The 12,019-nt window shown below is 43.7% G+C and overlaps 1 protein-coding gene across 8 annotated transcripts in view; it reads left to right on the top strand.

The window, feature by feature from the left end:
- The first annotated feature begins 37 nt into the window (after positions 1-37).
- The window catches only part of SNAP47 (synaptosome associated protein 47), a 28,305-nt gene continuing 16,323 nt past the window's right edge, over positions 38-12,019 (top strand). The window contains exon 1 of one of the 8 annotated variants that reach the window (XM_081163791.1): positions 38-153. Coding sequence is in view for 2 of the 8 variants with exons in the window: in XM_081163789.1 (XP_081019915.1) it covers positions 4,874-4,931 (58 nt within the window). In the remaining 6 variants the exon portion in view is untranslated. Of the gene's footprint in view, positions 190-1,186; positions 1,316-2,888; positions 2,998-4,832; positions 4,932-12,019 lie in introns of those variants that run through there. The other 7 variants (XM_081163792.1, XM_081163795.1, XM_081163796.1 and 4 more) reach the window with 7 other exon arrangements.

The raw sequence follows: 12,019 nt of genomic DNA, 5'->3' as shown, positions 1-12,019 counted from the left end.
AGGCGCGCCCAACGAACTTTCGGGGGGGGAAGCCGGCGCAGCCCCGCCCCCTCTGTAAGCCCCGCCTACTCCTCCGTCTTCCTCCTTCGCCTCAGGTTCTTCTCCTCAGCCGCCGGGGGCTTTGGAAGCGAGAAGGTGGGCTGAGGGTAGAAGGTAAACGCCTCCGCGAGGCCTCGCCCGGGTTCTGAGGTGGTTTCGGGGCGCCACCCCCCACCCCGGCCTTCCCCGCACCTGCCGCTGAGGTTGCCTCCATCCCTCCTTCCCTCTCGCAGGCCTTCTCGGGGACCGGGGGGGCGGAGGAGGTGTGGGGAAGGGAAAACGCCCCTCTGTTGCCTGAAGTGGGTGAGCCCCCGCCGACCCCTGGCTGTGGGGAGGGGCCAGCGGCAGCAGCATTGGGGAAGCCCGCAGCAAGGCCCTCTGGAAGCCCCCCCCCCCCCCACGGGCCAGGGAAGCTTGGCCCCTTCGTATTTTTATTTATTTATTCAACACTGGCAAAGTCGTGTGTGGGAACCTTCATCATATACTGTATATTACAGAATTGTTGAGTTTATGGTGTGAACCGCTCTTTGATCTATGAGTGAAAGGCGGTACGCAAACTTATTAATATACTGTAATAGTGCTGGATTTACGTGTAAGCTAAACAAGCTATAGCTTAGGGCCCCCCTCCCACAAATTTCACTATTGATATACTTCTTAATTGTATTTCAGTTCAACAATTACTTTGATAAAATACATATATTGTCTCGTGCAAATGGCTATAGATACCCATTAGACGCATAAATTACCATATAGCATATACAGTTATACCTCATGTTACGTTTACTTCTTTCAGGTTACATCCCACCGCAACCCGGAAGTACCGGAAAGGGTTACTTCCGGTTTTTGCTGCATGTGCAGAAGCGGCAAATTGCAACCCGCACATGGGCGCACACGCCGCTGCAGGTTGCACTCTTTTCATGTTGCGAACGGGCCTCTGGAATGGAGGCCGTTCGCAACCAGAGGTACCACTGTATTCAACACAAAAAACAGTGACAATTTGTTTTTGACAAAGGACAGCGGAACATATAAAGGGCCCCATTACCTTCAGGAGCTTAGGGCCTCATCAAACCTGAATCTGGCCCTGATAATAATAATAATAATAATAGATCCATAGAATAACAAGACGCATCTTTCCATCCCTGAGAGACCATGTACACTACCCAGTGATCCTTGGAACATAAAAGTGGTATATAAATGTAAGAAATCTATATATGGAAGAGCAGGTGCAGAATTAATCGTTGAGAAGTAAGGTCAGCAATGGCACCATCCAAAGTGGGTAAGAGATAGCGTAGCGCTAAGGATGTAAATAAGTTTAATGATAATGACACACAGAATGGAGAACTGGACCAGAATTAACAAAGTGATTTTCATAGAATCATAGAGTTGGAAGGGACCCCAAGGGCCATTCCTGCAATGCAGAAATCTCAACACTCGGCCCCCAATCCAATTTGAAACCACACCATGCCCTGCTTAGTTTTGCGAATACGTGGGGGTTACATTCCGGGGATCATGTCTAAAGCCAAAATTGCATATAGTCAAAACACAGTGGGCTCAATGGTGAGTGGATTTGCCCAAGTCATTTTTCCTGTAACCCTGCAACCTTTTTTAATTTTTGAATGGGTACAAGTTAAATGAGTGGAAGTTGTGGGCTTGCCGTAATTTTTTTTTCTTAAATTAATAAAATTAAAACATACACTTGTTAGGGTTATAGAGGTGCCACTCATTGCCAATGCTAGTTAATGTATGCTTCGTGTTTTGTTTTATATTAGGGAAAGCAATTCCATGTGGAAAATGTGCTATCCATTCACACACACGTTTATGTGTCTTTGGGGACCGGTGATCTCGAGTACAATTCATAGCCATCTTTTCTCTTCAGTGCCAATTTAACACATACTTATTTGCCCAGGCATTTCCACTATATAACAGCATATTTAGTAATAATTGTTTTAATATGGTGTTTTAGTGATGTGTTTTATCCACTGTGGCTTAGCGGTATTTTCATGTGATCTTTTTATGCTGTCACTCACCCTAGGATTGGTAATATTGAAGGTTGGTTAGAAATGTGCCCCTGTCCCTTGCCAATCCCCTGCTATTTCCCCTCACATTAACTCCCTTGAGCTTCCCCTTTCTACCCCATGCAACCACTCAGCTTACTTTTCTTGACCTTTTGGGTTTTCCCTCGTGCAAATCCAGGTTTGTGATTCGGCACCACAAATCATCCAATGGGGGCTGTATGATGACAGTCTTACATTTTTATGTATATAAGAAGAAATGAATGTGTGGATTGTGATGATTAAATGTTTACTTCCCAGGAGGGGAATTTTTATTTCCCTGTTTTCTTCCCCATTTCTTGAGGGTGAAGCATTACTGCTTTATAGCAGCTTTCACCAACTGGATAACCTCCAGATGTTTTCACTGCAACTCCCATAAGCCCCAGCCAGAACAGCTGATGGAAGTTATAGCCTAAAACATCTGGAGGGCACCAGGTTGGTGAAGGCTGCTTAACAGTAAATAACGGAGTATGGATAACACTGTACCTGGTAAACATTGTCTAGTGTTTTGAATCTGATAATAACATTATTATTTCTTAGGAAAAAAGTGAATCACATTTATTATTGTGTGTTTGTAACAAACTTCTAAGGTAGGTCAGCACTGCTAACGTGCTGAAGCAGAAATAAAATTGAACCCTGAGGAACCCTGCATTGAAGGGTATCATTGTATTTTAATATTCTCCTGGAAGCCGCCCAGAGTGGCTGGGGAAACCCAGCCAGATGGGCGGGGTATAAATAATAAATTATTATTATTATTATTATTATTATTATTATTATTATTATTATTATTATTATTAGCACTCCCCAAGTATCACCCTCTGGAAACAACCATCCATGTAGGACTGGAACCACTGCAAAGCGGTGCCACTGACCTCTACTTGGACAGTCACTCCAGAAGAATACCATGGTCAATGATATAAAAACCCCACTAAGGGTCAATGAGAATTAACACGGACACATTTCCCCTGTCTCTCCTCCAACATAGGTCATCATTCAGGGCAAGTAATGCAGTTTCTATGCCAAAACGGCCTAACCCCTGATTGAAATGAATCTAGAATATCTGTTTCCTCCAAGAGTGCCTGGATCTGTTCTGTGACCTGACAAATAAATAATACTCCAAGGATATGTGAGCTCTAAAGTGGCAGGGGCTTTTCAGTAATTGTTCCAGTGTTAGATCTATTGGAAAGATATGGCAGCCTGACTACTATGGAACTGAATGACTTTGAACTATCCATTCAGGCTGACATGACGAACAGTTCTCTGTCATCTCAAATTTATTGCAACATGATTTTTGTAGACACACAAAATGATGACACACAATATGATGCAGGTGTAGAATCACATGTTGCAACAAACTTCTAAACCTTCAGTTGGGTCCCAGCCTCTTGTTTTTCCACAGCAGGCCTAGCAGGGCTGCTCCTCTGGCATTCTTTCATTCTAAATTGAAAGGCACTGATTCTTAGAAAACCAGGAGTTGGGTGGGTAAGAATTAAGACCAAGCTATACGCAGGTGGTGCTGTGGGTTAAACCACAGAGCCTAGGACTTGCCAATCAGAAGGTCGGCGGTTCGAATCCCCGCGACGGGGTGAGCTCCCGTTGCTCAGTCTCTTCTCCTGCCAACCTAGCAGTTCGAAAGCACGCCAAAGTACAAGTAGATAAATAGGTACTGCTCCAGCGGGAAGGTAAACGACGTTTCCGTGCGCTGCTCTGGTTCGCCAGAAGCGGCTTAGTCATGCTGGCCACATGACCCGGAAACTGTACGCCGGCTCCCTCGACCAATAAAGTGAGATGAGCGCCGCAACCCCAGAGTCGGTCATGACTGGACCTAATGGTCAGGGGTCCCTTTACCTTTATACATTATACAGGCAATCCACAATTTGCGCAGGGGTTGCATTCTGGGTCATCATCTGTGGTAGCGGAGCGCATATAACCACGCCCCCTTTTACTGCCACTTCCTGGTTTGTGGCGATGCTTATGTGCTTTGAACATGCGCAAAATGGTCCTTGCCTATATGCTCAGGCATATAATAGTAGACTTAGAGCCTATGTAGCTATCACTGCTTCCCAGTTCCCATTGGAAGCAGCATTCCTGGAACTAAATGGGTTGTTGGGTTGCTGTTACGTTTCTTTGTGTATAATGTATAAGGCAGGCTTTAGTTTGGTAAAACAAACTTGTAACTCATTAATGCTGAGACACTGATGATAAGAGAATCTGTGGCTACTTCCTTTGTGAGTACCTCTTGCAGTTAGTAGGGTGAAAACATGAAAAATAGAGCTTCACGTCCGGCATTCTTAAAAAACCCTGTTTCGCTCAGAGTTTCCATGGAACCTCCAGACAATCTCTGTTAGCAGTGTGTCAGTTTGAATGCAATATGTACAATTTTTGTTTCTTTTGGTGTAACTTTCCTGTTTAAGCCATCTGCTTAGGGTAGTCCCAGTGTCCTCCTCTGAGACATAGAGTAATGGTATTTAGGGTTTCTCATCTGGCATGGCTCACCTGACACCTTTAAGATCATTTTGCACGAGTGATCAGCTGTAGTGTGGTCTGCATGTGATACCTGGGATAGTAATAGTATACTAGGTTCTGCAATATGAAAACATGACTAGTCAAACGGTAACTGGCTCACAGATGAACAGTGACTCATGAGAGCCAAGAGTATATAATATCCAGTATTCTCCAGAGACTCTTAATTTCCTTGTGTTATTGGAAGGCTAGCAAGTATCTGCTTCTAAGAGATTGGACAATTTTTGTTTGACTCTGAAATTAAAAGAAAACTCAGTGACATGAAAATTTCAGAGATGACAGTCTTAAAGTGGTTGTCTGAATCAACATCCAGAGAAGGTAACATTGGGAACAACATAGTTACATATGTATGGAAACATATCTTGCAAAGTAATTTGTGTGTGTGCTTGTAAACCATACCAGAATGAAACGCTGTTTACAGAAGGCAAAATGGCTATGATTGTTGGGCTTGAGACACATGTATATTGTTTTTTGAGCACTTGATTTCTCTAATGACAACTGTAAACCAAATATGAATTGACTATTGAAAAAGACTACACTTGCTGGAACTTCTGTTGGCAATTATGTGTGATGGACCATTCATTCATTTTGTGTTCATTCTGGGAAAGAATAATACATACGTGAACTAGTCTCCTGTGTATGTTTAGATGTCTCCAGGACTGACATTATTTGAACAGGTTCTCTGTGTAAGAATTATATAGTCTTGTTTATTGGAGACTAGATTACTCTTCTAGAATTTTGTGCTATGTTTTATGTAATAATTACAGGCAGTCATTATACCTTTTAATTTACTTAAGTATTATTTTCTGCTTGGGGTTGTCAGGATTGTTTTGTGACTAGGGCATCAGGATTTTGTTAATGGATTATGTTAAGGTGCTTCCAGTTAAAATAGTTCATTAAACCCCCTGAAAACCTTGCTTCTAGAATTGGCATGATGGTCAAATAATAGGTGATCAAATATCATTGAACATGCCATGAAGCTGATGATGCTTGAAGAAATAGCTTGCTGTCTATTCAGCAAAATACTGTAGTGACTTTTGCATTGTTTTGAATAGTTTATGTTCTATTTACTTCTTTTTAAATTAAAGCATCTTAAAATAGGCTTTCCTCTGCTCTCCCACACCTCCTCCAAGGAATGTCTGTTCTGAAATGTTGCCTGTTCTGAGATGTGCATACATCATCAAAATGCTTTTCCTTCTTCTGAACAACTTTGATTCATTTGCAAAGACCAACAACCCTGTAGGTAACAAAGTACTTAAAGGCTACAGAGGGTGGACCTGCCTCTAAAGGAGGTTAACAATGGCAACAGCCTTTCTTATCAAATGATAGCAGCAACATTTAAGATATTTTGAGAGGCAGTGTGGTGTAGTGGTTAAGAGTGGTGGACTTGTAATCTGGTGAACCGGGTTCACTTCCCCACTCCTCCACATGCAGCTGCTGGGTGACCTTGGGCTAGTCACACTTTTCTGAAGTCTCTTAGCCTCACTCACCTCACAGAGTGTTTGTTGTGGCGAGGAAGGGAAAGGAGGTTGTGAGCCGCTTTGAGACTCCTTAGGGTAGTGATAAAGCGGGATATCAAATCCAACCTCTTCCTCCTCCTCCTCCTCCTCCTCCTCCTCCTCCTCCTCCTCCTCCTCCTCTTCTTCTTATATTACATATAATATAAAAATGCCCTTGACCATACTGTCCCACCCGTTAGTCCCAGCTGAAAATATTAATTGATATACAAAATAGAAAAAGAGACTATTTTACACTCAGTTGTGTGCAAGTCCACAGTTTGTTTTGTTTTGTATTTTAACTGTGATACACCAAGGGGATATAGTTTAACATTGTAAGCCATAGTTGGATCAGTGGCATCGAACTGCAATAAAATAATACAACAGGAAGATTTTCTTTTTCATATTGGCAACTCAGATAATAGCTTGCATTGTGCAAACTTGTGTAGATTAAATTAATGGGCACCATATGAAACATAAATGTCATTTTAGATCTTCATTGAGTACAGCATGTAAATTGCAGTGACATGTAGCCTTTCATAATGATCAATCAAAAGCTTATAATAGACTATTATTCATGACATAATTATTCAGTGTCTGGCAACAAGCAAAGCCTTGAAATTGTTTATTAGGCTAGGCAGTGGCTAACAAATTGCAAATATAATAACACAATTGCCTGAAGAGCCCCAGTTATTAGCCTTGACTTACTGTGAATCTTTATGTGGGAGAAAGAATACAGTGGACTTTCCATAATGGACAGACACTTTTTACCTCTATGTCTCATAATACTAGAACTTGGAATCATCTACTGAAATTGGCAGCCAATTCAGGACAGATGAAAGAAAATACTTTTTCATGTAACATGGCACATAATCAATTTATAGAACTTGCTTCCATAAGAGGAGATGGCCACTGGCTTAGATTTAGATGGCGGTTCAACAAATTCACAAAGAAGAGTTTGGTCAGTGCCTGCTAGCCACGCTGGCTAAAGGGACCCTTCACATGTGGAGGCATGTTACTGTTGAACACAAAATATGGGGCGGGGGGAGAGGGTTGTTGCCTTCATGGCATGTTTTGTATTTGGCAGGCCAGTGTTGGCAACAGAATGCTAAGGTACACAGGCTTGATCTGACCTATTTCATTTCAATTAAAATATTTTTCAACTACCCTTGTATGTTACTTAAGTTATAAAGCAACTGCTGCCAGCTTTTCTAGACCTAAGGCCCACCATTTAGCATTCATTTGCGACATGAGATTCACTTTTAATTTATCTCCAGTCTTATTACTCCATTCTACTTAAGGTCAGGATAGTTCTACATCTGATGAAGCAGACTAGTCTGCGAAAGCCTATCCCATAATTAAACTATTAGTCTTTATGGTGCCACAACACTTGTATTTATGCAACACACTAACTCAGCTAACCCTCTAAAACTTGTGTACATTGTACTAGTCTACATTCTGCTTAATAATGAGTGTTGGCACCAGAACAAGGCAAGTAAAAGCAAGAAAACGAACACATAATAAAATATTGTTTTGATTTATTAGATTTGTATATTGCTTCATACTAAAAGTCACAAAGTGATTTACAGTACAGTGCATATAATATAATAAAACATTAAACAATTCACAATATCAGTATTACTCAAAACACACCCTAAAGCCAGGATTACAACACTATTATTAAAGCTGCCTGTATGCCTAGGAGGATAAAAACATTCTTATCTAGTGCTGAAATGGTAGTAGTCAGTGCCAGACATGCTTTACTGAAGAATAAATATTGTGGAAATATATTTTGTCTTTCTTAAAAGAGTGTGCCACATGGCATCCTTCTGTTGCCTTGATCCTATAGGATCTCATTCTTTTCTCTGCCAATTTTTGTCTTTCTATTGTGTGTTTTTTAACCAATTCTCTCTTAATTTTCTCAGGAGATGGCATCCTGAAACTAATGTTAGGTTTTGATCTCTTTGTGGGTTATACCGTATTTTTCGCTCTATTGGACGCACCGGACCACAGGACGCACCTAGTTTTTAGAGGGGGAAATCAAGGAAAAAAATATTATCCCCCCCCAGCCCCAAAGAGCAACGGACAGGCTGCATGCAGCCTGTCCACTTCTCCCAGAGCTTCTCGGGGCTGCGGGGGAAGCCCGGGTTTCCCCCCCCCCCAGCCCCAAAGAGCAAAGAAGCCAAGACAGTGCGCGGGATCCATAGCCGCGCAACCTCTCCAGCCAGGAGCTAAACCTCTCCAGTGCAGCTAAAGAAGACAAGGCAGCAAGCGCGATCCATCCCGCTCACTGCCTTGGCTTCTTCTTTAGCCTTGCACAGCATCTTTAGTCTTGCACAATGGGATGGATTGCGCCCGCTGTCCACCGGGGCTGGACTAGATGACTCCTGGGGTTCCCTTCCAACCCTGCAATTCTATGACCTCGGAAGGTGTTTGGGGTCTCCACCACTGGAGGCTTTTAAGCAGCGGTTGGGGGACCATCTGCCTGGCGTTCTTTAGCTGTGATTCCTACATTGTGAGGGGGCTGGGCTAGATGACCCTTGGGTGGCCCTCCCAACTCTATACAGTCCTACAGTTCTGCGGCAGGAGATCCACAGCCACTTCACACAATGCCCACTCCCAATTTTCATCTGAGAGACATGTGTCTCTCAGTACCCCCCTACCTGCCACACTTCCCCCACCCCACTTAAGCTGAGGGAATTCCTGCCCAGAGAAACTCCCAGCAATCAAGGAGGAGGAATCCGCTGCAGCCGTGAGCAGCGCAGGATCCATGGTCCCCTTCCTTCTCTCCTCCGTAGTTGCTTTGAAGCAGGAAAGTGGGAGAGGAGCTGCTTACACGAGTGTAAGCTGCTCCCCTCCCACATTGCCGCTTCAAAGCAATCACGGAGGAGGGAATCCGCTGAAGCCTCCAGCATCGGAGGATCCATGGTCCCCTTCCTTCCGTCCTCCGTGGTTGCTCTGAAGGAGGAAAGTGGGAGAGGAGCTGCTTACATGAGTGTAAGCTGCTCCCCTCCCACTTTGCTGCTTCAAAGGGAGCCCGGGAGGAGGGAATCTGCTGCAGCCTCGAGCAGCGAAGAGGATCCATGGTCCCCTTCCTTCCCTCCTCCGTGGTTGCTTTGAAGGAGGAAAGTGGGAGAGGAGCTGCTTACACGAGTGTAAGCTGCTCCCCTCCCACTTTGCTGCTTCAAAGGGAGCCCGGGAGGAGGGAATCTGCTGCAGCCTCGAGAAGCGAAGAGGATCCATGGGTCCCCTCTTTCCCTCCTCCGTGGTTGCTTTGAAGGAGGAAAGTGGGAGAGGAGCTGCTTACACGAGTGTAAACTGCCCCCCTCCCACATTGCTGCTTCAAAGCAATCACGGAGGAGGGAATCCGCTGAAGCCTCCAGCAGCGGAGGATCCATGGTCCCCTTCCTTCCCTCCTCCGTGGTTGCTTTGAAGGAGGAAAGTGGGAGAGGAGCTGCTTACACGAGTGTAAGCTGCTCCCCTCCCACTTTGCCGCTTCAAAGGGAGCCCGGGAGGAGGGAATCTGCTGCAGCTTCCTCCAACTCCCGCAGAAGCCGCCCGCTCTTTAAAGGGGCTGCGCGGCTTCTCCTGGCTTTTCTGGGAGGTGGGGGGATTCCCCCACCTCGTAGAAAAGCCTGCAGGAGCCGCGCAGCCTTTAAAGAGGGTGCAGCTCTTGGGGGCTTTTCCCCCAGGAGGGAGAAGGGACTGCTGCAGCCAGTCAGTCCCTTCTCCCTCCTAGAGAAAAGCCCGCAAGAGCGCACGAAGCTTGCGTGCGGCTCTTGAGGGCTTTTCCCGCCTGCCTCCCCCCTGCATTCGCTCCATAGGACGCACACACATTTTCCCTTGCTTTTTAGGAGGGAAAAAGTGCGTCCTATGGTGCGAAAAATACGGTAATATAACCCACCAAGGCAAGGTCATATAATGGTCTGCAATCCTCCTGCATCTTTGGTCTCTAGGTCTTCCTTATATTGTCTAATCCCTATTGAGATGGCTGTTTGGACTAAATCATCTATTTACAGGCAAACCCCCCCCCCCCATTTACGTAGGTGTTGTTAATATTTTTATTATTTATTAAATTTATGTACCGCCCTATACCCACAGGTTATGTTCTAAGTCACCGTGTGTTTAAGTGAAATCACATATATTTGAAACACCATTGAAAAAGCCTGCAAGCACCCAATTCTGTCCCTTTTTGTGATATTTTTGGGTCACTTCTGGGTTCAGCGCAAATCACTTGTGTGCAGTTGCACGCATATTGAATGCTCATAAATGGGGGGGGGGGGGTTGCCTGTACCTGGAAAGACTTTACACCAGGTCCTCTTCACGCACTGCAGATGTGGTAGAATTATTTATGTTTTTAGAGAAAATTTTGGTGTGTGTGTTCGTATTAGGCTTCATTACAGTTTGTGGTCAGAATCATTTGTGCATCCGTGTGGGGTTGTTCGTGACTAGAAGCACCAGAAAGAAATCACTAAATTATTTATTTATTTATTTTTAATGTTAACAGACACCATAAGTGTAGTGATGAGCAAGGCCTCTTTGGTTCAGTTGAGAACTGGGCTCAGCAAACTGGGTAACTATCCTCAAAAATAAGATTACTAGCTTGGTTAATTCTTGGGCTAAATTGAGCCCCATTGTATTCCAAATGGCATCAGTTGATGTGCAAAGGAGTCTGAATCTCTTTCCCCACTGCTTCACTCTGTGAGCCACTAGCTCAGTTGGTAAAGCATGAGACTCTTAATCTCCAGGCCATGGGCTTGAGCCCCATGTTGGGCAAAAGATTCCTGCTTTGTTTTTTTGTTTTGTTTTTTTTACAGAATATTTATTGAGATTATACAAAAAATTACACATAAAGAAAAAACAAACAAAAACTAGCAAACACAAGCTAACAAGAAAGTTGACAAAAAGGCAACCTAGAAAGAAAGAAAAAAGGAAATAGAAAAAAGAAGAAAAAAGAAAAGATATTTTAAAAAATATCTTATTTCCTTGACCTCCTCACACCTCCCCTTTTGTATTCCCGTTTTCCAAGTCTTTTCAGCAAATCCTTACCCTCTTTCATTTGACTTTGCTCTATACTTAACCTGTTATAACTATACATTTTCATCCGTATAACTATCTATATTTACCTATTCTTATTAACCTTGTTACCAAAACCACTTCTTTTCAGTCCAACATCATTTTAACACTCATTAATTTTACAGTATTTCAGTCTTTAAATTTCTTCCAATCTTCCTCCACCATTTCTTCTCCCTGGTCTCGGATTTTGCCAGTCATTTCTGCCAATTCCATATAGTCCATCAGCTTCATCTGCCATTCTTCCAGAGTGGGTAAATCTTGTGTCTTCCAAAAGATTCCTGCTTTGCAGGGAGTTGGACTAGTTGACTCCGGTGGACCCTTTCAACTCTACAATTCTATGATTATGTGAAATACCTCTCTGCATATCCAGGATTCAGAACCTCCAACTCCTCTATGAGCACCCCAAATTCCAGATGTTGCAGTTGCTGATGCTTCAGCAGGATGGAGGTTTCAGATTACATCTTATTCTCTCTAAGCACCTCTCTCCTTTCTTCCCTGGCCCCTGGAGTCACTGATACAACAGCATCCTTGTTATCTGTGATATAGCCCTAGCAGGGTTTTTAGGTGCAAGAGATGGGGAATAAAAGACCTTGGGTTACTGTCTGGGAGCACATAGTTATTTTCTCGTTTAGATTTCATTCTATGACTCAGATAGCAGAGCGGAGTGTTGCAGTTCTGATTACTGGTGTGCTATATCAGCATATCAAATTTATATTAAGAATGGGGCTGTCCAAATTTTGGCAACCAAGTACAGCAGTGAACACACTTTGCTTTGCTTTGCTTTTCACATGCTAAGTAGATAAATGCAGAACTGACACCCTTTATCATATACGG

Source organism: Podarcis bocagei (assembly GCF_964188305.1).
Source record: "Podarcis bocagei genome assembly, chromosome: 12".
Lineage (NCBI taxonomy): Eukaryota > Metazoa > Chordata > Lepidosauria > Squamata > Lacertidae > Podarcis > Podarcis bocagei.
Note: the sequence above shows the minus strand (reverse complement) of the source record. Positions and strands in the feature narration are given on the sequence as shown.